The following is a 27,708-nucleotide window of genomic DNA, read 5'->3' as shown; positions in this document are numbered from 1 at the left end:
TTCTGGACGAGCACTATTAAGTTTCTAGAAATGTTAATGCTTTGAGAGGAAAAGCTCATTTTGTTTTGCTTTTGAAAAAACTTAATTTCTGAAAATTGAGAAGCATGGAAATATTTTTAACATCATTGGCATACCTGAAATTACTTTTAAAAATCCCTTGGTATATAAAGATATCATGTGTAACTTTCTCACTAACAAAATGATTCAGCTTAAATGTTAAATTGAAAAACACATTTCAGCAATTTTAGTTTCAGTTGATGGACTGAGATCCCTCTTGTTTACTTCCTTTTCTTCCTAAAACCCCAGTGAATGACAGAAGAAATAGAAAAATAAAATCTATTTGTTATCTTACAGCAGTGAAAAGCATGGAAATATCTAATATGTGACCAGAAATTTTAAGGACTTTCTGGAAGAGATTAATTAGATAGTATCAGATCTACCTAAAACGTGACACAGAAATGACAAAGGAATGGAGATATTCCATGACAACTCCTAGCCATATGGAAGTGGAGGACTGGTAGTAATGTCAAAGTAAAATTTGATGGAAAAAAAAAAAAACCCACACCAAAACCCAGTAAATGGAAAAAGTTATAAAAAGGGGGGCACCTGGGTGGCTCAGTCGGTTAAAGCATCTGACTCTTGATTTTGGCTCTGGTCATGACCTCAGGGTCTTGGGATTGGGCACTCATCTGGCTCTGCACTTAGTCGGGAGTCTGCTTGAGGATCCTCTCTGTCCTTCTCTCTCTGCCCCCCCCCGCCCCCACTTGCACTCTCTGTCTAAAATAAATCTTTTAAAAAATTATTTAAAAAGATGCAGTCATACAGTCTATCAGAAAATTGTGATAGTTATGAACCATTATGCACCATATAACATGGCATCTAAATACATAAGGTAAAAGTTGTCAGAAATACATGGAAAATCGACAAAGTCCAGAGTAGGAGATTTCACATACCTCTCATAAAATAACAGATTAAGTTGACAATAATAGATTGGCTCATAGACAATTAGTATAAAATATGATTAATAGCTTTGATTATAAGCAGATACAGATATCTGCATTCCTCAAATTGAGAATCTGTATTCTTTTTAAGTCCCTTTAGAACAATTAATAGAATCATATGCTAGGCTCCAGAAAAAACTTAAAAAAAAATTCCCAGTGTAAAATCATAGAATACAAGGATTACAAGGAAGGTATACCTTCCCAATTCTGGATGTTTGGAAATTTTAAAGTGTGTAAAAATTATTCTTAACTTAAGAAATGAAAAGTAAAATATAAAATCATTTAGTCATGAGAGACAGAATTCTATATATCAGAACCTGTGGTATATGGGTACATCTTAAGTATACTTAATAGAAAATAAATGTTTGAAGAAAATGAATGAATCATTTAAGCCAAGAAGCTAGGAAAATAACAAATTAAATCACTTTGGATGGAAGGAAGGAATCAATATAGATAAATGAGGGATTAATAAAATAGGAAACAATAACAACAAAAAGGTAGAATCAATGAATAAAAACAAGAACTTTTTTTTTCCCCCCAAAAAGCCACCTCTACCAAGTGTGACCAAGAAAGAGAGAAGGTTAAGCGCAAATAAATTACATAAGGAGTAAGATGATATAGTGACAGGTATGGATTCTTTTTAAAAATAATAATAAAAAAATAGAATACTATGAACAGCCACCAGAAACCAGGCTGCTAGCAGTTCTCCAGCTCAGGCTGAGGCCTGGAAGAGTCAGTGGCATGTGCTTTGGGGCATCGCAGGGGTAGGGTGCCGACATTTGAAGGAAATTCCAGATTTAATCAATGGACAAAGATGCCTTCATACCAAATAGACTTTACAAAAAATAATTTTTACCTCTGTACTTTCTCCTGTTTGTCCCGATGGTTCGCAGCAGACATTGCATACCATTTTGTAACCCTGCCCACAATATCCCCAGTTTTCTAGAAGGGAGGCTTTGTTTTATATTTTTGTTTTGTTTTTAAACTACATTGGTTATTTTTTCAGCGTTGATCTTGATTGCCCATATCTGACAACATGGTGGGCATCTCCTTCATTTTGTAAAGGGTTGATTCCCAGTTTCAATTGCTGGGGATGTTCTGGAAGCTGCTCTAGTCTGTGCACACTAGGCTGTGAGTTTTGGCCATTTGTCTCTTGGCTTTTCCCCCCAAAAGATAGAGAAGGATCTCAAGTAGAAAGTACCCCTGCCACAGATCTCACTGTCACCCTTCAGAGATGATGCCTAGCTTCCTGGTGGCTTTTCATGTCTAAGAAAGGTTGGATACGTGGAAAGGAACACTCTAAGCTGTGTCTCAATTAATATGAAACTCAGGAAAGTTTAAAGTCTAAAACCTAGTTTTTCTTTAGCTTAAACTGAACTGCTGAATCTTATTTATAAATTTAGTAATTTTGGTATAAAAACGATGATCATTTTCAGTTAATCTTCATTTTAGGTTCCCTTAAGTCATAGGCTTAACAGATCAAATCCTTAAACATTTATCTCCAGTTACATAATTAAGCAGATTCCCTTAACATTTCAAATGTCTAGAATCACAAATGCGACGTATGGAATTCGCTCCAGCGTCACATCAAATTTAAAGCAGAGTTTTCCTAAGTACTTAAATTTCTTGAAACTCTAGTAAAACATAAACATGTAGGTGATCCTATTCTCTTAAACATTTCAACGATCTTCATAAACAGTCAAACACAATGAAGAGAGTTCAAACCTTGCAAAACCTGTTACAAGGCCAGGTGCACTTACCCACACACGCCTCGCACACAGCTGCACGTGGGCATCAGTAATACGGGTGTGATTCATTGCTTCATCATATACGTACTGTCGTTTAAACCTCCCTGGGGCCCTGAGTTTAGGCATTCAGCTAAGGGGAACACATACAGTTTCAGGCTGGTTGAGCTAGCTTGGTTGAAAGCTTCTGACCCTGACCAGATCGTTGTTTTTTCAATTACGAAAATGAATTTCTTGTATTACAAATCACTCTACGACTTTCTTTCTTTCCCTGACAATGCGCTATGGGCATCTTCCCAGTACATACGGAGCTTCCTTGTATTTTCTCTCTGATGATTTAAGAGTATTCCTTTATTTGGATGTTTCACGATTTGTCCAGTCAGTCTCTTATCGCTTATCATTCACGTTGGTTTCAATTTTTAATACGACATAAAATGGTCTGACATCCTTTTACATCTTTGCACATTGCTGGCGTGTTTCCAGATGATAAATTCCTGGAAGTCTTGAGAGTGGCACTAATAGGCCCATTCGTAGGTCCTTTACCTTGATCTCCAGAAGTTGTATCTGTTTTGCACTGTGTGTGTGAAAGGGCCCGTTCCTCCACATCTGTATAATACCTAATATTGGGTCAAATCAATTAAAAAAAATTGGGGGGTCAATCTGGTGAGCGGAAAGTATCTCCTTTTTAATTTACATTTTTTCTGACTATTTTGTCAAGTGTTTGAACTTGTATTTTTTCCCCGTTTGTGGATTGCCAGTTTATGTTCTTGTCCCTTCTAGTCGGGTTGACTTTTTAAAATTTTTTTTGTTTTTTATTTTTATTTTATTTTATTTTATTTTTTTTAAAGATTTTATTTATTTATTTGACAGAGAGAGACATAGTGAGAGCTGGAACACAAGCAGGGGGAGTAGGAGAGGGAGAAGCAGGCTTCCCATGGAGCAGGGAGCCCGATGTGGGACTCGATCCCAGGACCCTGGGATCATGACCTGAGCCGAAGGCAGACGCTTAACGACTGAGCCACCCAGGCGCCCTTTTTTGTTTTTTAAATGGGAGTTCCGTGTATTATGGATACTAAGCACGTGTCCCTTGTACAGTTTTCTTTCTCTTTCATTTTGCCACTTTTGTCGAGCTTCATGTACCATGTCTTTTCACTGTTCAGTCTATAATTTTATAGGGTCAGAATTTTGGTCTTTTCACTTATGACATTTGGATTTTGGGTCATGCTTAGAAGAGTCTTCCCATACCCATATTTCAAAATATGCTCCTGAATAATTTAGTACCTTTACAATTTGTTTTTAGGTCTATATTTGTAATCCAGTATGTCGTGTGAGGCATGAACCTAACTTTATTATTTGCCAAGTTGTAACAAAAAAAAAAATTAAAATTGAGATGAGATTTGAATTAATTTTACATGTTAATTTGGGAGGAGGATTTACATCTTTGTACAATTAAACTTACCCATTTAGGAAATGGTTTTTGAAATGGATATTGTAAGTTTCTCATTACATTTATTCCTTATTGTTGCGTATTTTTAAATTGCTCTTATGAATGAGATCTCCTTTTCCTTTATATTTTCTTTCAGGTTATTGATGGTATGAAATAAAGCTATTGCAATGTGCATATTTAACTTTATTGTCTACTCTCACATTCGGTATCTGGCTAACCAGCAGCCAGTGTCTAGGAATGGTTTTGTGGAAGGAAAGATTCAGTCTTAATGTGGCAGACAGAACACATGGGTGTTTATGTTAGTGATATGCTAGTGAGAATGATTCATTGTTGATTTACTGTGGTAGTTTCTAATGTGAATCATTATTAGGGCATCCTTATGTGGTATAGACATCAAGTTGACCCAGCAGATAAGGAAAGTTTGGCTCAGACATGCCTAGCGTTGGCTTGAGAGACCTTCAAGTATATCTAGTAATCTAGAGGAGCGTAACGACTTGTCCAAGTTTTCTAAATATTATATGAATACTCACTTTAATGTTAAAAAGGAAAAGAAATGAATGTTCTCCATCATCATGGGGAGAAAGAGCTGTCCCAAAATCAGAGTGAGAAATTAATTGCTTCTCCCCCAAAATGCTGAAATTCATTTAGGTTAAAATCACCATAATAATGTGTATTAAATTAATGCATATTACTTTTCTTTTTCTGTGAATTCAGTGTCATTTACCAACATTTTTATGTGTTTTTCTTTTAAAGAAAATAGACATTACCAATAAAGCTGTTGCAGAAATTATTTCGAAAGCCACAGAATATCTTCAGCCAAATCCAGGTAAAGTTAAAAAATGTCTTGAAATAGTCTCTTGTTCTTTCACTGTCACAGATCACTAATCTATGTTTACTTGACACATGGCTCACATAATTTAGAAACAACGTCTTTTGCATCCACATAATAAAATTCCGTTTTTTAAAAGTCAAGCCTCCAGGGACCGGAGGTAGTTTCGGTGAATTCTAGAAGACAGTTCTGTGAACTACAGTGATGTCATTTGGATGGAGGCTTGGGCTCTCAGCCGCAAGGCACTGCTAAGCAGACATTTTTTAGGAGATGCTTCAGAGAGAGCCACTAAGCGTTTTGTATATGTTTTCTTACTGAGGAATCTCCTCTTTTAGAAAAAAAATTCTGTCATCCTGCTCAAAAGGATATATTTACTTGAAATTGCTTCCACAGTAGGATTTTAATTCCGAGGTCGGGAAGCAATACCCCTTGATGACTTTTTCCTGGGTTGTGAAGGACAGAAACCGACAAGGGGCAGAGCATCCAAGCCTTGAATTCTGTGCAGCTCTAAAACTGCCTTTCCTTTTTAGGAATTTAGTATTTGTACATAGTGACTGTGATTCCCTTGGCTGTAGAATCAGCACAGACCCAACCATCCAAGAATCTAGGCAGTAAAAATTAAAAAACATAAATTTTATAAAAATTATGTCCAGGGAGGTTGGTGGGTGTAGAAGTCTTTAGAATTGTATAGATGATTAGAATTTTAAGAACTATAATAAATAACATCTCTTCCCTGGCCTCCTTAATGGTTGAGATGAGCCACGTAAGTTCCTTTTCCTGATAAATCAGTCAGCACATACTCAGCAAGAGCTTACTCTTGGCGAGGGGTTTTCCTGGATCCTGGGATGCTGCGAAGTTGGACCAAGATCCCATCCTCAAAGAACTGACATTGGAAGGGGTTAGGAATGGGGTGGGCCAACAATGGAAGTGTCCCCTTGGACGGAGGCCTCTGGTCATTTCCAGTTTAATGGCTGTCGGTCACATGCCTGCTGCCTCCCAGTTTCTACCCTGACAGTGGGAAGGAGGAACCGAGTGTGTGTATGTGTGTGTGTGTGGGGGGGGGGATGGTGGGTTGTAGGAGAGTGAAGCTTCTGTGCAGGGACCAGGAGGAAAACTGCTTTGAAGCTGAGGTGGGCAAGATTCAGAAAGGCCGGCACAGGGGAATGTCTAAAGCAGGACCAGCATTACCTGAGAGACTGTGGGAAATGCAGAATCTTGGGCTCATCCCAAACTGCCTGAATCAGCCTTTGCATCTTAACAGGATCCTTGGGTGATTTGTATGCGCATTACAGTTTGAGAGGCACTGGTCTAGAATACATGAAAACAAACATGGAATTATTAAAGTCAAAGAAAATAAAAGTCTATCCCATTACTTCCTAAAGTTATCTCAAACACCACCAGCTAGTATGTGATTCACTGTCTGGCCTGTAGAATAAAATCCCAAATCCTTAGCTTGGGATTCAGTTCATAGTCACATTTTCCCATAGATATGTCCTGATTTGTCCTGTTTTAATTTTTGTTTAGGTCAAGCCTGCCTGCTCTTTATCTGTTGGTTATAGACCATAAGCATTCCCTCTTCCATACTTTATTGATACGATTTCTGCCTTTTTAGGGGCGTCTTTCCAACCTTATCTAGCAATACCGCTATGGTTTCATTTTTCCGACATCATCCCCAACTTTATCTGCAAAGTACATCTGGTATATTCTGCCTTAGTAGTACCTAGACCCTGAGCTCCGTTAGGGCCGATGCGGCCTGGGTCTCTCTGGAGCCCCAGTACTTGGCATGGGCCGTCCCACAGGGCCGGGATCAGTAAACACTCCTTGCCTGAGTCGGAGAGAAGAGCGTGGCCGCCCATCATTTCCCTAAGGGACCTTCCACACACAGACTCATGTTCCCTCGGGGGTGGGGGCGGGGGCATCCGTTTCCTCCCATTGGCTCTGCTTCCTAAGAGGAATGAGCAGCCCTTCATCACGACACTGGATACAATCAGACGGAATGCATTCTTGGGGCATGGGGAGGGTGTTCACGGCTGGATGGTGGTTTGAAACATCTGCCTCAGCAGTTCTGTTCTTAGTGATCCGTTGGGCCCCGGGAAGGAGCGCCTGCCCAGGTGTCCGCACCTGACTCGGGGTGTGGGCAATGGCAGGCCTCTCAGTATCGCACCCTGCACGTGGGCTGGGGTAGCCCAGGTCCTGTGTTTGCAGTCCACGGAGCGTGCACCGTCTCTGCGTTCCATCCTCGCTGTGCAGAGATGGGCTTAGCATCCCCCCCACCCCCGCCCTGGGTAAAAGAGTCTAGGAAATCCTGTGAGAGACGGGATGGATCGGTCACACCCGGCCCTGTCCCTCGCTCCAGGCCTCCCTCAAGTTGTGTGCCAGGTGGCCTCTCTTTTGCCGTCACTTGTTCAATGCGACGGACCTGTGGCTCTGCCTTGTCATTTTAAGGAATTACAAATGACAATGTTTTTAAGCATACAGAGCTAAGCTAGGAATGCTGAACACTGTGTCGAAGATTCGAGGACAGGTGAAAACCACCGGCTACCCGCAGACGGAAGGCTTGCTGGGCGACTGCATGCTGAAGTTCGGGAAGGAGCTGGGCGAGGGCTCCGCGTTCGGTGAGTGTCGCAGCGCCTGGATTAGCAGTGAGCACCTCCTGCCCAGCTGAGGTGGTGCACAATGCTGCCTTTTGTTTTTTTTTAAACATTTATTTATTTACTTAGTGTGGAATGGGGGCGGGGTGCAGAGGGAGAAGGAGAGAGAATCCTCAAGCAGACTCCCTGCTAAAACATTCATTAGTCACAGGGGGTAACAGTATCTTTCAGAGCAATAGAAGGTGAATTTTATTTTATTCCATGGGTGAATGTGGACAAGATGGCCTGTTCCTTATCCTGAAGGCAGGCCCGTTGAGGGGACCAGTGAGGGTGCCAGGCAGGCCCTCACAGCCAAGGCCAGTCCTGCAGTGCACATGGTGACTGGGCAGGGGCCTGGATGGGCAGACAGTTTGATGGCTTCCCAGGTCCCTAGGTACTAAGGGAACTTGTGTTAAGGAGGAGAGCTAGTGTCTGGGGGCGTCGGGAGTGGATAGGTTGCTTGCTGTTCTGAGGAAGAGACTGTACTGTCGGATGCTTTCCTTTCGGGGCCACATGGTAGAACCTTCTTGAAGTGCAGAAGCCTCAGTGGGTGGAGGCTGAGCCCCACGCCCTTGTGGAATCCGTAGCACCAAGCCTGAGCAAGGGGGAGGAATGTGAGGTCCATGGAGGTGATGGCCAATATTCAGCATTAATTTTTGGAGTCTCCAGGGAAATATTTGGAAATGTGTCTGTCAAAGTCAAATTTGACATTTCGGGGCGTGGGTCCTGGTGGCAGAGGGGTCAGAAACAGTAGCTTCCGTTTCTGATCGGTTGGGCAGGAAAGAGTCCCCAGGCTGGGAAGGGATGTCTCATCTTTATCTTGGAATGATTTAGACTCTTGAGAGTGAGTTAAGGACATTTAGGAGGAATGAAGCTACCAGTGGGTCAAAATGGAGTCCTGGCCAGCCATAGTTTAGAGTAAGAGTTTCCACTTCTATTTTGCAAGGTCCTATACCATGCACTATCTAGTTTATTTTTTAAAAAGTGAGGTGAGTCTTCATTGCTGTCGCTCTTTTGCAGGTGAATAAACTGTGCATGGCTGGACTAGTAGGTGCAACAACTTGAAGGTCAGAATTTACTAGAAATGCAGATTCTTGGGCTGCCTCTTAAGGTCTTTTTCTAGCCTAAGAGTTGAGAGACGCCATGCTCTACGTGTTTATGAGGTCAATTTGGAAAACTCCGATACAGGAAACATAGTTTGGTCTGGTGCATCACGTCCCAGAGATTCTTCGAGAGAAACTGCAACCCTCATTCTGCTCAGCCACCAGGACTCCCGCTTGCAAATTCCTGTGGATTAGCTGGCACTGAGATACCAGGGCTTAATCCAGCAAAAGCTGCCGAGCACTGCCCAAGCCCGAGCGTGGCTGGCCCGCGCCTCATTTCAGGAGCAAACCTTGCCCATCCTGCTGAAAGGCTGTCCCATGTGACCCTGCCAGGCTTTCTTTGACATCAGAAAGGGTCAGGAGCCTTAGAGCCATCTGAAGGAGATGGGGAGTGACCTCAAGATCTAGTAGCTAGGAGCCGACAGGAGGTTTTTTTCATTTATTTCTATTGTAACCTTTCTTGGTTGATACTTAGCCCTGATGAATGAATCCTTTTATAGTTTACAAAGAAGGATTTTGTTCTCGAACTTCTAAGGAACCCTAGGTGCCAGTTCACAAAACTGGAGATTTTCCTGCTCTCCGAAAGTGGAGCATTCTTACGAGGCCTTTTGTAAACCCAAATGGTGTAAAGCAAAGAAGAAATTACTATTAATTTATGTGGAAAAATTGGGGGGTGTTACCAGACCCCCAGAATAACCTCTCCTAGGCTTTTCTCATACCTTAGTCCTGCTTGTGCATGCACAGAATAAATCGAGGCAGAGCACAGATGTTCACAGACACAGCTCAAAGCCATGGCAGCTGGATGCTGGGGTGCTGTGTGCTGTTCTCACGACTTGGGGTACATATCGCCTCTCTAATAACTTGCTGCAAAACAAAGGCTGAATGTTATTCTCTTCTTGCCTTTTTTTTTTTTTTTTTTAGTGAAAGCAACAATCCTCTTTGGATTTTTTTCAGTTAGCAAGACCAAGGACTAATATAGGTCTTTTGTAAAGGTGATTGGGGTTCAGCGTGAACTTTCGAAAAGCCCGGGATACCTGTACTAGTTTTTAAAGAGGAGCTTTATCTCCATCTAGTGGCCAAAGTGGGAAATGCTTCGGTCTCTCTCAGCCTCCAACCTTTATTTTATATAGTGGAGAGAGTACAGAGGGTAGAGGAAAATACGGACCATAAGGACACTTTCTTTCTCTCTTTCTTCTTCTTTTTTTTTTTCTGAGTCAGGATTCACCAGTCCCAGGGGGAGGACCTTTTTGCACCGCCATCCACAAACTTTTGGGAAGGAAATAAATAAATACCACCATTATCCTCGAGGACTCTGCTAAAGAAACTTTTTTTATTTGCATTTTCTATTCAAGGCAATGCATTGATAGAAGTTGGGGAATCCATGAAGCTAATGGCTGAGGTGAAAGACTCTCTTGATATTAACGTAAAGCAAACTTTTATTGACCCACTTCAGTTACTCCAAGACAAAGATCTAAAAGAGATTGGGGTAAGTCTTCCAGGCTATAAATCTACCCGTTGCTCCTTAAAATGATGTCTATATTTAAAATCACTAGAATGCTTCTGTAAGGATTCAGTGAAAGCATCATCTTATTATGGGTGCTCGAAGAATAATCCATATTTACCTGGCTCACTGGGAAAAAGACCCAGAACCTCTTAGCCCTTTCTTCTGTATCTTATTGAAACCAGCTACCTGAAAGCCAAGATGAAAGATGCATATTTCCACAGCCATTTCTCACCTAACAAAATGACTCCATAACTCCATCGTAGAATTTTTATAATCAAAATCATACCGTAGTGGTCCTGTCTCTTGATATTTTGCACCAGACCTGTAGTCATGATTTTTCACTGCTCCTCAAGGAAATCAGTATCTGGGAATTGACATTTTACATTTGGAAAACTGTTAGCAATGGCCTTGGAGAGCACACATGGGAGCTCTCAGGGACCTGTCGGTGATCACATGCCACTTGCTAGATGGTGTTTTTGTATATGTGCAAAAACAGACTTGAGAGTTCTACCCCGCCAGGACTTCTACTCTGGAGGGGCAGCCTGTGCTGACTTCTGATGCTCTTAGGGAGCTGCTCTGAGGACCTGCCTCCAGGCGCCTTCAAGAGTGATCTGAATGCAAGCCCGGGCCAGCTTGGAAGTCATTTGAACCTGGGAGATGTCCCCTTTCCTTTCTTCAGGCCCAAGAGTTCTTGTGGGGGGACCCCTGGACCAGCAGCATCAGCATCACATGTGACAAAGGCAAATGCTTGAGCCGTCTTCCAGATTTCCCGAACAGAAAGTCCTAGATGCCTGTATGGGCATTAGAATCTGCACGGAAACCAGAGGGTGTGGAGGGGACTTCAGGGAGGTTGAATGAAAACCAGAAGCAACCATTCAGGGACTCCCAGAACATTCAGCAACCCTGCCCCCTAGCATGCCTTTCACCCCTCACTCGCCGGGTCCTCTTTCCCGTCCATGTCGGGGAAACAGTGTCCCTCCTGCCCTCTGAAGCCAGGCCTCCACTGGGCCCTGGAGGCCATGGCCATGGCCATTGTCCTCTCTCCTGAATCTCCGTTCTTCCCTTTCTAGCTCTTGGCTTCTTGCATTAACATCTAGATGCTAGAGCACAGCAGCCCTGGACTCGCGGCTTCACGCCTTGCCCCTTCCAGCGCACTCTCCGCACCACGCCCAGCGCAGCCTTAGATGGAGACCCTCTGGAGCCGCCCACTGGTGGCTGCTTACAGATCCACCACCTTAGCCCTGATTCTCTGGCCTCTCCTTCCCTCTGGGGCCTGGCCCATGGCCCCTTCCCAGCGCTGCCCAGCCTCCCTGCAATACTTGCAGCCCCCGGGGGGATGTTTTGCTGTGGGCAGTTGCTGTGTTCCTTGTCTTTCTCCCCCTCCCCTCCCCTCCTGGCTTAGTCACTCACCTCTCAGATCTCAGATGCTCTTTTTTGGGGGAAGCCTTGGTTCTCTCCCGGTTTGATCAGGTGCTCCTGTGCTCCCCTGTGCCTTGAGCCTCCCTGCTTCTACTCCTCTGTTGTTGGGCAGTAAGTGCCTCGGGGTGAGGAGTCCTGCTTTGTTCACTTCTGGGACCACGAGGCCCAGGACAGGGTTTGTGCTTGCAAATTATCAAAGAACAGATGACTCTGGGGAAGAAGGGACATTCTGGGGGACCTGGGGATACCAAAACAGCCTTCCCGAATGCAGAACCTTCAAATCAGAGACCCCCTTGGCTGAAATATATGATACGCCGTTTCTTCTTATGCTGTTGTCCTTGAGGAAAACCCCGGGTCCTCTGGGCAGCGCAGCTCTTCCCCCGGAACGGCTTGAGAGCGGGCTGTGGACAAGTGTGGACCAGACAAACGTGCAGAACACTGTACTTCAGTGTCGGCCTTCCCTGTGCAACAAAATAACATCCTACGGGGCATCTCGTTCCTCGGCTGCTGTTCGATACAGAAACACTGTAAAGCTACACTTCAGTCTCCACGTCAGTCATGCGATGATCGAGAGTTCAGAGTGTGTTCAGAAGCCGTTCACAGTCTCCACTGTGTTTCTGTGTTTCAGACGCCGGGAGTGGAGAACCTGCTCATTTAAGACCAGCTGACTTATACCTGTAAAGGGTTAATGGATTCCAGACATTTCTCGGCCCATAAGCAGCCAGGCTGGCCCTCTCCACTCCCGTTTTATAGCCACACACGGAGGCCCAGAGGGAATGCCAGATTTGCCCAGAGTCACAGAACATACAGGAAAGATGCTTCTGGCTTTTTAGCCCGTATGCTGTTTTTGCCAGTTCATTATGGAAGTAGAACCAGGGCTGTTCACTAAAATGCATAGTAACGTTACCTGCATACTTCAGTGGGATGGTCTGGTTTTGTGGATACATTCGACAGCAGGTACCTGTTTTCCAAAGATTGCAGTGTAAACTCTTCCAGGCTTCTCCCTTGCCCCATACAGCTGAGCTGTCTCTAGCATTTCTGACATGGGATCCCTCTGCTCGAACACAGACTGTGATGGGGAGTTTACTACCACACGAGGCAGCCCATTCCATGAATGGACAGATCGAATATTTACAATTGTTACATTTTGTTAAAGAGATCCTATTTTTTTTTAAAGAAATCTCACCTTTCAGAGGTTGTAAATGTTTGTCCTCTGTGTATACATATTCATCGATGGCATTTATTGAACGTGTTCTATAATTGGGAACTTTATGGGATATGCGTAAGTATTCTAGGGGCTACTAGAAATTTCTGCTTTTATAATCTAGCTCTTAGGACTTGACAGTGCCAAAGGAAATGTGCTTATTTTTTAGTTAATTTAGTTAATTTAGTTGGAAATTATCTGGACATTAATAGAGCTTAAGTGAGGGGTCCTGTAAAGAACTTTGGGAAATGGAATCTGAGTGCTGATGCTGTGTCCTCATGTTCCATGTAGATACTCATTCACTCTGCCATCCATCTACCCACACATCTACCAATCCAATCAACCATCCATCCACCCACCCATCCACCCATCTTCCATCCGCCCAGCTGCCCACCCATCCACCCACCCAATCAACCACCCATTCACCCAGCTGCCCACACACCCACCCATCCATCAGCCCGCCCAACCATCCATCCATCCATCTGCCTACCCACCCACCTGCCCATCCGCCCACCCATCCATCCAGCCATCTGCCCACCCAGCCACCCGTCCATCCATCCACCCACCCATCTATCCACTCACCCTCCCATCCATCCGTCCATCCATCCACCCAAAAATATTCCTTGAGGGTCTGCAGTAAAGGTGGCCTTAAGTGGATGCTGAGGACCCACAGACATGTAAGATGTGTCCTTGCCCCTAGAATGTAGACGGACAAAAAGCAATGGCTATTTTCATGGAAACAACAGAGGTTTCTTTGCCCCGTGTTTTGAGTGTGCAGTTCTCTGAAGGACTCCTTTGTCTTGTTTAGCACCACCTGAAAAAGCTGGAAGGCCGCCGCCTGGATTATGATTATAAAAAGAAGCGAGTAGGTAAGATACCAGATGAAGAAGTCAGACAAGCGGTAGAAAAATTTGAAGAGTCAAAGGAGTTGGCTGAAAGAAGCATGTTTAATTTTTTAGAAAATGATGTAAGTATTTAAACCAAACAGGAGACTTTAATGTGATTAAAAACATTGAATATATGATTAGGACCAACATGAGGAGAAGCTCCGGAGCCTTAGTTTACAAAAGCTTCCAGAATTTTCTGTAGCCATTATCTATCTCCTGCCTCAGAAATAGCTCCGGACATTTGGCAAGCCCCAGCTCAAACCTCAGATCTCGAGAAGTCCTGTTCATCCCAGGATTGCTCCCGAGCTGTGCTCCAGGTGGCCCCGGGGAGGGGGGTCGTTTGGGGAGTTAGATAGCGGACCGGCTTTCGTATTTGAGGCCGTTGCGTGGTGGTTCTGCAGGAGAATGGAAATCCCATATCGTGTGGTCACTGCAGTTTTGCTAAGACTGAGAGAAGCACCGTGTGAGGCAGATGCTTGAGGAGGAGCAGCTCTCTGATGCCTTTCTTGTCATCGTGAACGTTCAGGATATCAGAGCATGATCTACACTGTTCAGCTGTACCTGAGTGGCGGTGCTTGTGAGCTCGGGGATCGTGAAGGTCTCGACACAGATCCCTCAGAAATGCAAAATATTCTGTCATACTCTGATTCCTGCCAGCTTATGTTTGATTTGTCCAAGGGAAGCTAGATTCAGCATACTGAAGAGGCATGGTCACCCCGTCCTGCGCATCCTGAAGGCTGAAGGCTTCCCTCCTTTGCCTCGGTGATGAGGCCTTTTGTGTTTGTTGCTGCCCGATTGGAAGAGCCTTCTGCCACCTGCTTGTCTCCGGCGTCCCTGTCCTAAACTTGGCCTTGGCAGTGTCCTGTGCCATTTTGGTCCAGGCTTAGTTTTGGACCCTCTTTGTTGAACTTTCAAACCTGTGGAGACAAGGTGGAGGATTTATTTATCTGCAAAACCATGTTCTACTTCCAATAGTTCATTAAAAGGTGTATCAAGGTCTCGCATTTTCGAGTTAAGTCAAACAAAACGTACTGAGCAGCCTTTCTTTGCCGTGGTGACGTGTTGGGGAATTACGTTCAGTGTTGACAAGACATTGATCCTGGAGAAAACAATTTGAAAATCCCCACGTCCACGAAACCTGAGTGCTGAGAAGTACACTCTATTATGCTTCTCCTTTTAATAGTTTATCAGGTTTTTTACACCTTATGGGAAATGGGAAGAGGTGTAACCATTGGCTCTGTTTTTCTTGTTTGTTTATTTTCCCTTAAAAATATCACTTTTCTCTTGAAATTGTCCCGAAGCCATCGGCAATTTTGGTTTTGTTTCGTCTCCGATTGCCGTATTTGATCTTTTGAAGTATTCAGCACGTGGTTTTGGAGTGTGACGTATTGGATGCGTCTGATCCTTACCAGGCCGTGGCAGACGTCGTCCTTCCGGTCCTGTGCCTGGTAGTGGTGGATTTAAACTCTGAGGTTGAATCTCGTGTGTCTCACGGCCCGCCTGCCCCGCGTGCTTTTTCATTCACGAAGCACGATGATGATGGGCTTTTTGCAAAGCCCTCCATTAGGGGTCTCCTTCGGTTTCTCTGTCTCTGCCAGTTCCCCCAGTTGACCTGTTTTCCCTTCAAGGTCAAGCAGAAGTCAGGAATGATCCCTTCCGTACGGAAACTCGGTCACTGGTCCCTTGGCTGACAGTGACCGTATTCGCAAATGAGTGGACTGCCTCCCACCCCGCCCCGGCACGAGTCAGAGCTAGGTCTTAACTCCAGCCCTGCAGGGGAACTGCAGTGCGTCCCCTGAGGTGTCCTGGGGTGGAGGGTACCCCCGTTCACCTCTGGGGAGCCTGAGCTGCTCCCTCAGGTCCGACAGGCGGTGCTGGCTCGTTTCAGGGATGGCCTGTTGCTTCTGGCCTCTGACAAAAGCCCCTGGAAACCAGCCACGCAGGTGGGAGGAGACCGAGATCAGAAGACAGCTAAGGACTTCGGAGCCGCCTTGGAACGAGGCTGCTTCCCTTTCTCTGGTCTCGTCTCCTTGTGCCGTCTTTAACCGCGGGGCTCACCGGGTACTCTGCCTGCTGAGTCCTGCGGGCATGGCCATAGCAGTGCCGAAGCGGTTGGTGGTGATGACAAGGACGATGGTGACAGTGACAAGGGGCCGTGTGCTGAGTGACTCGTGCTGGAGCCTGAGGGGTGCAGGGGTGGCCCCTCAAGCATGGCATGCCTGCTTTCACCGCTTCCCCTTCCTGGGCTTATAGTCGAGGACGCTCACAAGTTGCCGTGTAGGCTCCAGAAGGCTGCCTTCCTTCTGTTCTTGGGGCAGCGGCAATCAGACCCAGAAGGGCACCGTCTTGACCTTTTCCGTGTCGGTGTGTCTGGGCCAGGCCCGGGCGGTCTGGCGGTCCTGTGGATGAGGCACGGTCTAGAAAATCTTCTCCACTTCAGCCCTCGGACCTGACAGGCGGATGCGGAGGTGGTTGGTGTTTGGGGATCAGCGGCAGGTGACTGGTGGGGAAGACAAAGAAGCGGTGCGTGGGGGGAGGACACATTCACGGAGCTCTCAGCCCTGCCCTTGCCCTTCTCTACACCCAGGCCAGCCCCAGGGCCCTGCAGCCCACAGAACCCTGACTTCCTGCTCTCTGTGGGTCACCAGCTCCTGTCCAACCTTTGCCGCTCGGCCCCTTCTATCTGTGGCTGCTGTCTTTCTCGGTGAGGAGGCTCAGGAGGAGGAGCGATGCTTCAGGACGGCTGGGGTTTCTTCCAGGAACCGATCCTGCCACTAAAGATGGCTGGGGTCTTAATTCCCAGGTAAACACGGTGGGTCTGCAGGCCCCGCCTTTGTCCAGGGGCTTGGACGGCGCTTGCGCCCGACGTGGCACTTGCCACCGCCCAGGTGCGTGCCTGTTCCCCAGGGACGTGGTGGCAGACAGCCAAGGGCCTGGCGCCTCCTCCAGACACAGGTGGGAGATGTTGGTACCATCGTGAGCTAGAGGTTTGGGGCCGTCAGTCAGAGCTGGCCACCCCTTTGCGTTCTAGGTGAGGAACGGACACAGACGCCAGATTGGAACCAAGGGGCCGCCCTTTTCACTGATGAGAACACCCAGTAATTATACCCTACGGGCCTCCTGGGCAGTGGTGCTGGAGGGGATGACATGGACCTACGCATGTCCAGCTAGGACTTCCGTCCTTCTGTCCTCAGCTGACGAAAGCCACCCTGCTTGGCTATCAGACACACTCTGAGACATGGGGCCTCTGGTCATGCAGAGCTGGCTTTGGGGGCAGAATAAGCCATCCTGCTAATTAGGGAACATTCCCTGATCTCCTCCCCGGCAGGAGTGAAGAGGGGCTGGAGGAGGTAGATAAGCAGAGCGGCGTGAATGAAGGGGGGGGTGGCGTGTCCGGGGCCTGGTGCCATCCGCCCATCTCTGCCTGGCACTGACGGTTCGAACCCCAGAGTCTCACTCTCCAGGGAACAGGGGGGTGGGTGTCTTGTCCAGCCCTCATATCTTGTAGCTGCGGCTAAGACACAAGGAAAGCTTCGCCAGATAACGCCAGAGATCTGCCTGGTTTGAGGAGAGCCCCGACTGGGACGCACAGAGTTGGTTTTTCTGGAATCTCCAAATGCAGATTATGTAACCCTTGTCTAGGATTTTCTGGCCAATGGGCCATTTGTGGGGCTTTCCAGGGGGTGGTTGCTCATCTGTCCTCACATCTGAATACTCCCAACTGAGAAACAAACAGGGACAGCCGAACAAGGGTCACATACCGGCCCCTTGCCCAGAGGATGGGACTTTCTGGAAATCCGTGTGGGCAGCTTGGGCCTGGGCCCACAATGGGACTCTAGCTACCTACCCCGGGACTGAAGTCTAGACCTTGGGACCCACAGGGGGAGTGAGGCGGGCAGAGCAGAAAGGCAGATCTTGGCGAACCCACATTCTTAAAGAATCCAGACCTCAGAGTCAGACTCCACTTACCGCCTATTCAGTGCTGGGTGCAGACACCCTGGTTGTCGGGGGCCCCTGACTTCCTCGGTCAGACAGAGCACCCCTGCACTTGTGATGTGGAAAGAAGGAAGGGGTGGTGTGAGGGACCCGAATCGGTCACTCCGACATTCCCAAGGAAACTGGCGTTTATTTTCCTGTCTGAGTTTGGCAGAGTTGTGAGTGGGAGAACCAAAGAGAAGTCTCCTTTGGCCCCACACTGGAATCCTCAGTTGTCTTGTCAGTCGGGGCTGGATTGGAGACCTTGGGCATCTCTTCACCTGTTGCTCATTATTCCGTGCACAGATGCAAGCCCGGAGGTGTTTTGGTCCACCAGCTTTCCCGGGAGCCCCGAGGGTTAGGCCTGGCGGGGCTCCCCCTAGGAGAGGGGTCCCTGTGCCCATCACAATTTGCTCTGAGGTAGGGGTGCGGGAAATTGAGCAGGTTGGTTGCCCGCCTTCACCATTTCTTGGGAATGGCCTGTGAACACTCTTCTTCTGTCTTTGCAGAGAAGTCTATTCCTCACCCCGTGACATCATGGAATGTAGGTCTTTGACTTTGCAGGAGCCAGAGAGAGCACCTAGAATATCCCCATTCCAGGCCCATGAGGCCAGACACCTGCACTTGTCTCTAGCTCTCTTGGTCCACGTCTCCTGCCTGGGGATCCTCCCTCCATCCGTGGGCTCCTGCAACAAGTGGGGTTACCGGATTGCAGATTCCTGGGTTCTTTCCTTTGGTCCGGGGTGGCATTTTCCTAAATTCATTCCACGGGCTGTAGTAGGTTGCACTAATAATGTTTCTACACTCAAATGAGTTTGGCAAACCCTCACGTGGACAAAACTAGGCAGGTTTTCTTGATCCCAAGACTTTTCAGAGTCTTTATATGACAATGTGAAAAGTTGGTCTTGGAGAGATTCCTAAGGCAGGGCACACCGGGGAGTTTCTCAAACCTGTTTGACCTTCCGCATCATCATTATTGCTGTCATTTCAAGGGACTGGTGACACGTGGCACAAGGTACATTAGGAAAAACTGGGCTCGCGGAAGGAAGGTGCACCCAACAAGGAGCAAACCACCTGAAATCTGATTCTGGTTTCACTTCTGCTCAGCTCTTTGCCCCTGGAAAGTCAACTTGACCTACACATGTCAGGAAACCCTTTGGGAAAGTGGAGTGGAGAATGGAAGCATAAGGGGCTGTTATCTAGGCTACTGAGTTCCTTGCCTTGCTCAGACTTTCTCAGAAACTCTGAGTAAAGCCCTCGCCCTGTTAGCAAAGGCGTCTATTTAAGATCAGACTCCTAGCTTCTGCGGGGAGTCCAGAAGGAGTGGACGTCTTTGATATGACGGAGCAAGAGATCACTTGGATAACCACAAGTCAGATCGAAGATGCTCTCTCCGTTGGAAATACGCCGTTTTCAGTTGTGAAAGGGGATGGCTTGTCGCCTTCCAGAAGAGGTGCATTTCCTCGTTCTTGCATGCCAGGCTCGCTGCAGATTCCAGGCATCTGGGTGCAGGGCGTTACCTACTGACATCCCTCTCATCCCTCCTCGTGCCGTGGTCTTCAGGGTGTGCCTCTCCGCCCACTTACCTGGCCGCTAACCGGTCCTGTGGTAACTAGTCGCTGAAGGGTCTGAGGAGGAGAGTTCACAGCCCTGCTCCTACTTGGCCACTGTTTCTATAACCTTCTGCAGAGGGCTGATCTTACTACAGGATGCAGTCCTTGGAGCTGTCCTTCCTTTGGGTTCAGCCCAGATCCTTTGCACTTGGTCTGCAGGTCACCCCAGTGGCTCAGGTCCAATTCAAGTGTCCCTGGGGCCACAGCCCGGGGACTTCTTGTATTCGTAGTCCACAGTAGTATGGGGACGTGGGTGCTCTGCCTCCATCCCCAGGGCTCAGTACCCCCAACGGCCTCATGTGCTTATAATCAGCCATTGGTTTGCAGCGAACGAGAGGGTTTTGAAGGAGAGTGTGCCCACGGGCGACACCCTGGAGACACACTGAGTCTTGCCCCAGGGGAGGGAGCGAGGACTCGCGGAGTGGGGTGGCGTCGGCCGTGAAGCCCGCATGAGGCATCTTCATCCCTCTTACTCTGCCCCGCCGATGTACCTCCTTCTTTGACTCTGACCCTCCTGCCTCCCTCTTCTAGGAACCTATGATGACACTGGGCCACCCAGATAACCCAGGTCATCCTCTAGTTCAAGACCCTTAACTCAATCATACCCACAGAGTCTCTTTTGCCCGGGAAGGTGACATAGTCACAGATTTGGGGAGATGGGCTTGGGCATCTTTGGGGGCCATTTTCCTCTCCACCACAAGCTCTTTCTGGTTCCTTTGCCCCGGGTAGCTTCCTAGTCCTCGCCCCACCATCTGCCAGCACCATGGCCCATACCTGGACCCTCCCTCCTTCTCCTCTAGCTTACTGGGAAGTCTGAGTTTCTTGCTTCAGGCACCTGGCCAGGAGTGACCCACCATGACGGCGAGTGCACTTTACTCTGAGCCGGGAGCTCTGTGTATGTGATGTGTGGTCACACTTCACTCCCAAGGTGGCACCAGAGAGGGGCAGTGTTGTTCTCGGCCCTAAGTAGAGTTACACCTGTCTTCTCATCCCAGGTGACCTTCCCCGAGTCAACAGGTGGATTTGCCACATTGAGTGGTGTGGCCAGTGGAAGAAACGCTTTACCTTCCGGACAGGTACTTGCAAGGCCTGGCTTTATCGCTGCCTTGGTTCTGCCTGTCCAGGTGTTGAATCCTACCTGGGGTTTGGGAAGCAGAGACCACCCGCACGCACCTTGCTGCTTATGGCCCGGGGATAAGCGGAAGCCTCCGTTTTCTGGCACGGGGAGGCACGGAAGCCCCTTGTGGCACCACGTGGCTTCCCGGCCAGCAGGAACTTTGCAGCACCGTCTCTCCAGTGGTTGCATTGAGCACCATGCAGCACCACTGTTCTCTCCCAAGGGGCCTTGGGACTCAGTTCCTTCCCAAAGTCAGCCACCGAACGAATAGTGACAGATGCATCTCTAGGTTACATAACTTGTCTGAGCCAACCAGACAGGAGCTCTGGTGATCTTTCCCTCTCTCCCTCCCTCCCCGTCCCCCGTATGTTTCCAGGAATACTCCTTTTTTCACTGCTCCTTTGAAAAGAGAAATGTCAAACATATCTCAAAGTGGGGATTAAAATAGCAGTTAACTTTACTGAAGGCAGTGAGGTGTGGCTCAGATCGGACCCGACCCGCCGCTCCCCCCAGCTGGGGAGCACGGTTCCTGCTTCGGCAGATTCTGCTGTGGTCAAGTTGGGCCGTTAAACTGGACTTGTTTAAACGTGAAAGCCAGAGAAGTGAAATTTAAGAAATCCTTAGGATTTCTGTGTGGCCAGGCTGTCTTTGTTTTGTTCATTGGGTTTTGGGAAATTTAAGGCTAGGCTTGGTGCTCTTCCAGCCCCAAGCGCGGCAAAGTGACTGTAACACAACGGGATTTCCTTGTTCGGATGCGGAGCACAGCGGGGCACCAGTGGGATGCTGTGGGTTTCTCAGGTGTGTACTGGGCCGTGTTGATGTGTGCACAAGGAAAGCGAGTGTAGGGCAGCCGAAGCAGGGTCTGTAGCAACAGATGGAAGCAGCTTGGGTCTTTGAAGGTGGACCAGTCCGTGGTTGGTTTTACGGGGTGAATAAGCAGGGCAGACTCTGCCCTCAAGCTGCTTAGCACGTGGGAATGATGCATAGGCTTTGGGGAAGCTTTGGAAGAGGGGGGATTGATTTTGGTTTGTGACCTTCTCCGGATCTGGAGGTCATGGGGCTCTTGCTGGGGGTCCTTATCACCTCAACCCAGAGGTCCTGCGTCCGAGGCTTGCCAACATCAGCGTCATGAATCCCGCTTTTCTGGAGCAGCTGTTCAGACGCATGGGGGAAGCGGGGAAGCTCCCACAGGGGACGCCTCTTCCTCAATCCATGCATCCCCTGGTCTTCCAGCCTTTCTTATGTGATAGAGCTTTTCTACTTTAGTTTTTCCATCGATTCGGGGGACCGAGAGATACAAGAGGCTGTAGAGTTCATTCCTTTCGGCTGTCACGTTTCATGGCCACGATTTTGTGCAGACAGCAATGAGACACAGGGAGCTGGCAAGTGTTTGCCCTGGTGCCCACCCTCCCCTGGTTTCCTTTCTTATGTGAGAACAGCTTAATTTACTTAGCTTCCTGATTTGACTTAGCTAGAAGATGCCCGAAGAGACATTTCACTAAGGAAGAGGTTCATTTACTCAGTGTTGGCTTCCCATGTCATTGGAAAGCTTTATGTCTCTGTGTTCAGATCCGTGAGCTTTAGAGCACAAAAATCTCTTGAGGGTGTCATCTGATTGGGAAAACCAGCTTCCATTGAGCTAAACCAAATTTTAATCACAAATAAATTTGAACATGGTTTTCCAGAATATACAGCTTTCTACCACCACCCGTGTGATGATGACGCAGCCTAAGGAAATGAAATGGACCAGAGCCGAGGACGACGCGGGGCTTCCCTGCGAAGCTGGGTCTTTGTTGCTGGTCCCGCCTCTCTCTCTCTCTGAACATTACATAGGCCTTGGCATAATTTCCCACTTTTGCTGCAGGTAGAACAAGTCAGCCAGTTGGCCGTGTTCATAGAGGCAGCTTTAGACTATCACAAACAGTCCACGGAGATCCTGCAGGAGTTACAGAGCAATCTGCAGATGCGGTAAGAGCCTTCACGTGCCCTGCCAACCCGGGGCTGCCGAGTAGACTCCATCTGAATCAGTCCCTCCGTCTGCCCCTTCCCGCCGCCCCATTCTGTTTTGAATTTTCTTAGCTGGCTTTCATGGTTGGGTGTGGGATAGCACTGAAGTAATAAGTACGTGGCTCTGGCCAAAGGGACAGAGCTGGGAAAAGCAGTCTGGCGGCTTTTTTCCTTTTGTGTTTCACGAAAGCCCTTTTCCGTGACCTGTGTTCAGGGCAACCTGACAGAGCTGCTCACCCGACAGAGCTGTCCCGGCTTCCTTGCTGATTTGAGGGCTTAAGCCGGGGCGGCGATGGCATGTACCTCCTTGCCAACGTGTAGGGATGTGGAGAAGTGTGAGATGATACGCAGAAAGTATGTAAATATCTGGAAAGTATGTAAATATCCAGGCAGATAGGCCACGTTCGTAATACTGACTCAGAGAGGTACTGAAAGAGTCAAAAATACCTTCTGAACGGTCAAAGGAAGATGGCCGTTCCCCTTAGGTTTTAATGATGATGTATTCTGTATTTCTCTGAAAATTAGTAATATCACACGTAGTAGGCCCAGTGACCCTATTAATTAATATAGTGGGTTAAAAAAACCTACCCCATTCTTGACCAGGTTTGGTAACCGAATATTGTTTTACATGGGATGATGATAGTGAATACGTTTGGAGGGATGTTTGCTTAAATCAATGGCAGATTTCTCAGGTGTGGCCGGTCTCTGAAGCATCCACTTCTTTGCGGGGGGGCATGCATGCAGTGCTCACACAATCACGTTTGTGTATTTCTGTCTCTGCATAAGCAGAAGGGGAGAAAAGGCAGCTAACGTTGCTGGGTGCCCAGTATAACCTGGCACCTGACAGGGGCCTCAGAGACTCTGTGAGAGACCCACACTTTCAAATATATAGCGAAAAACTACGCCGGTAGTCACCGGATATCACCCCCACCACTTTGGGCTACTCACGAACCAATGCGTAAAAATTACCCCCTTCACAACCACCACCTCTCCCCCAAGTTCGTAGGCTCCCCAAGCAGTGCAAACGTACATTTGGAAGCATGGCTTTCTTCATCTGATGTCTGACTGATCTTAAAATGTGTTTTTCAGAATATCAGCTGCATCCAGTGTCCCCAGACGAGAGTATAAGCCACGGCCCATCAAAAGGAGTCCTAGTGAGCTCAATGGGGTGTCCACCACCTCGTCAGCAAAGACAACAGGTAAGATGACCGTTCTGTGTGGCTAGGTGTGCTCTGGAGGGAGGCCTTTGCTTACTGCTGCATTTGGTGTGAGACCCTGAATTTTTTTCTTTAGTTGTTTGGTGAATCCCACCCCCCTTTCCTCTCAGGAATGCTCCTTTTCCTGCTTCCTGGTTTTGGATACTTACGTCAAGTTTCAAAAGTCAAGTTTCAAAAACCGGCACCAGGAAGAATTCCACCACTTACTGCCTTCTGATATGTTAAAACCCTGGCCAGGGCACCAGAGAGCTTCGTGGTCCTCTGTATTTACATTTTGAACTCTTTCAAGATATTTCACTATTTTTTTTTTTAAAAAAAGTTTGAACGAGCATTTGTTGAGCACCTGCTGGATGCTAGGCACCGTCTTAAATGCTGCATCATTATTTTCTCGTTAGATGCATGACACAGATATGTTCTCGGATAAAATGATCCGACGGAGAAAAACAACATTCAATCGGTATAAGTCATGCTGTAGTTTCTCGTGGTCACCTGCTCCGTCCCCGTCCCTTCCCTGGATGTAGCCACGGTTAACAATTTAACCGTGTCTACACTATATACACATGGTTTTAGATTATTTTCTGTTTTTCAAATACAAGATCATACCAGGTGTATTGTTCTGCAGCTTGCTTTCTCTTGGAGTTATTCCCATGTCATGCATATAGATCAATCTCTATCCCCCTATTTTTTTTTTTTAAGATTTTATTTATTTATTTGACAGAGAGAGACACGGCGAGAGAGGGAACACAAGCAGGGGGAGTGGGAGAGGGAGAAGCAGGCTTCCTGCGGAGCAGGGAGCCCGATGTGGGGCTCGATCCCAGGACCCTGGGATCATGACCTGAGCCGAAGGCAGTCGCTCAACCGACTGAGCCACCCAGGCGCCCTATCCCCCTATTTTTTAATGGCTTCATAGCTTTCCATTATTTATACCATTTCCCTATTAATGGACGCTAAGGTTGTTTCCAGTTGTTTGCTAAAAGCAATACACTGTATCTGCTTCTATGTGCTGATGGGCAAGTTTTCCTTGGAAGTGAAATTGCTAAGTTAGAGTGAATGCAAATGTTAAATGATAGTAGCTATTGCCAAATGACCTTCCCAAACGGGCACACTACTCTTGATGTAGTAGTGCCTGTTTCCCCATGCCCGGGTCTTTTGACTTCCATTTTTGCCAAGCATTCATGGGTAAAAAAGAGTATTCAATCTTAATTTGCCTTTCTGTGATAACTAGTGAAGCTGAACTTGTCCCCCACCCTGTAGTTTAGTTTGCCATTTGTATTTTCTTAGGTCTGAACTGTGTGTTAGTGTTAATTTATTCTTTTTCCTTTAGGTTGTTTACTTTGCCTTATTGACTCATACACATTCTTTACGTATGGGGATGTTAATAAGTTTTTTCCCCAGTTTATTGTTCCGTTGTGTGTGTTGTTGTTTTTTTTTTTTTAAGAATTTATTTATTTATTTGACAGATAAATAAATTTATTTATTTCACAGCCTGAGAGGGAACACAAGCAGGGGGAGCGGGAGAGGGAGAAGCAGGCTTCCCGCGGAGCAAGGAGCCCGATGTGGGACTCGATCCCAGGACCCTGGGATCATGACCTGAGCCGAAGGCAGACGCTTAATGACTGAGCCACCCAGGCGCCTGTGTGTGTTTTTTTTTTTAAGTTTTATTTATTTAAATGATCTCTGCACCCAACGTGGGGCTTAAACTCACGACCCCGAGATCAAGAGTTGGATGCTCTTCTAACTGAGCCAGCCAGGGGCCCCTATTGTTGCGATTTTAGAGTTCTTTATATATTCTGAATATAAGTTCTTTGATGAATATGTGGTTTGTAAATATTTTCTTTCACTTTCTAGCTTCTTTTTATTCTTCTAACAGGGTTTTTGGCAGATCAAAAGTTTTTAATTGTGGTGAAGTCATTTCTCATTTCTTCCTTTTAAGATCGTGCTTTTGGCGTAAAGTCTGAGCTTTCTCTGACTGAACAAGTTCTCCTGTGCTTTTTCCCCAGAGTTGTACACGTTTACATTTCAGTCCATGATCCACTCTGAGTTAATTTTTGTACGAGACTGAAGTCGAAGTTCACTTATTTGCCCATGGATTTCAAACCACCTCTTCATAACATACCGGTCCATGGGATTTTCTTCCAACACTGTTGCTATCCTTTAAGATTTCTTTTTCAATTAAAAAATAAAAATGATGGGACTAATATGTGTATATAGTTCTAAAAAGAAAGTGGTGCTACCAGGCCTTTAATAAAAAGCAGCTGTCTCCCTTTCTCCCCTCTCCTCATCTTCATTTCCTGCTCTCAGAAGAACCCACTTTCAGCTCTTTGTTTGGTATGTAGCTCCGTTGTTCTAAATGATATGCTTCTATTGCTAGTTCTTGATTTTTTGGTTTGGGATAAGATCTGTGGTTTCCTGATATGGCAGATGAAGACTGCACTCCCTGTCCTTAGCCTCCCATGAACTTCTCTCCTCACCTCCTCTTTCCTCCTTCCAAGTTACTCATAATCACTGTTTTCATCATGTCACCATCACTTTGACCATGCACAACTCCCCAACCCACGCTGTTATGTTAAATGTCGTTGCCTCTACTTCTTGGTGAAGACATGGGCAGCCCCGTGACTTATCTGGCTCTTCTTGGGTAACATAAGTCCTCCTCTCGCTTGAGTGCATGGATGCAGGATCTTGATTTGAAGTTGGGCTCCCCCTCAAGCTCTGGCCTATTGTAGGGCAAAGATTGGTGTCAGCAAAGGGATTGTAATTGGCTTCTCCTCTCTTTTTCCATCTACCACTTCTGTTCTTAAAACTCCAGGGAACATATTTCAAGCTCTCTTATGGGTCTTTTTATTTTTATTATTTTTTTTTTAGTGTTTTTTTTTTTTTTTTAATTCATTTGAGACACAGAGATACAGAGAGAGAGAGAGAAAGCATGAACAGGGAGAGAGGCAGAGGGAGAGGGAGAAACAGGCTCCTCGCTGAGCCAGGAGCCTGATGCGGGGCTCGATCCCAGGACCCTGGGATCATGACCTGAGCTGAAGGCAGACACTTAACCATCTGAGCCACCCAGGTGCCCCATTTTTATTATTTTTTTAAGATTCTATTTATTTATTTGACAGAGAAAGACACAGAGAGAGAAGGAACACAAGCAGGGGGAGTGGGAGAGGGAGAAGCCGGCTTCCTGCGGAGCTGAGAGCCCGATGCAGGACTCGATCCCAGGACCCTGGGATCATGACCTGAGCCGAAGGCAGACACTTAATGTCTGAGCCACCCAGGTGCGCCTCTTACGGGTCTTTTTAAATGTCTCCCTTGACTTGATGTGAAATAGGAAGAATGTAAACACACCCCCCTCTTTCAGGCTCTCCAGAAATTTCTCTAAAAACCCTTTCTGATCTCCATCTCCTGACCCATCTATAGCATAGATAAGGTTGGGATGAAGAGTTGTGAAAACTAGTTTCCTATCTCTTCTAATTTGGTCTTTGTGTTTGTAATTTCTACATGGCAGTCTCCTGTACGTCCATTTTTGTTTTTTAACAGTTCTGAAGCCTCAGCGGTAACTTCCATTTTTATATCCTATATCAATATTTACAATGTTAAGAGCATTAAAATAATATTCACAGCTGTATCACACAGTGTACTATCATTACATTTCCATTGTCATTCAGCTTTTTATTGTTGGTTACTCTAGCTTCATCATAAGTCTTCAAGTTGGGTGGTGTTAGTCCTCTAACGTTGGTCTTTTTCAAAGCTCTTTGTTTGGGCTGTTCTAGTAGCTTTTCTATGTGAATTTTAGGATTAGCTTTTCAATTTCTATAAAAGAAATCACGCTCAGATTTTGATTTGGTTGAGGTTGAATCTATAAATCAATTCAGTGGGGATTTACAGCTTAACAATATGGAGTTTTCCAGTCTTGAACATAGTCTATTTTCCACTTCAGTTTTCTTAATTTCTCTCTGCCATGTTTTGCTGTTTTCAGCAGATAAGTCTTATACATTTTTAAGTCAGTCTCTCAATACTTC

General features: G+C 46.6%; 1 protein-coding gene across 5 annotated transcripts in view; it reads left to right on the top strand.

The window, feature by feature from the left end:
- Positions 1-27,708, top strand: part of SH3GL3 (SH3 domain containing GRB2 like 3, endophilin A3) — a 135,350-nt gene that overhangs the window by 86,140 nt on the left and 21,502 nt on the right. For 3 of the 5 annotated variants that reach the window (XR_010404805.1, XM_064569806.1, XM_045899304.3), the window contains exons 3-8: positions 4,947-5,019; positions 7,494-7,637; positions 10,108-10,241; positions 13,691-13,849; positions 22,339-22,442; positions 23,571-23,680. Coding sequence is in view for 4 of the 5 variants with exons in the window: in XM_064569806.1 (XP_064425876.1) it covers positions 4,947-5,019; positions 7,494-7,637; positions 10,108-10,241; positions 13,691-13,849; positions 22,339-22,442; positions 23,571-23,680 (724 nt within the window). In the remaining variant the exon portion in view is untranslated. Of the gene's footprint in view, positions 1-4,946; positions 5,020-7,493; positions 7,638-10,107; positions 10,242-13,690; positions 13,850-22,338; positions 22,443-23,570; positions 23,681-23,808; positions 24,234-27,708 lie in introns of those variants that run through there. The other 2 variants (XM_064569807.1, XM_045899305.3) reach the window with 2 other exon arrangements.

Source organism: Mirounga angustirostris, unplaced genomic scaffold (assembly GCF_029215605.1).
Source record: "Mirounga angustirostris isolate CCGP_5_RB_7025 unplaced genomic scaffold, mMirAng1.0.hap1 SCAF_9, whole genome shotgun sequence".
NCBI lineage: Eukaryota > Metazoa > Chordata > Mammalia > Carnivora > Phocidae > Mirounga > Mirounga angustirostris.
This window is presented reverse-complemented; position numbering and strand designations above follow the sequence as displayed.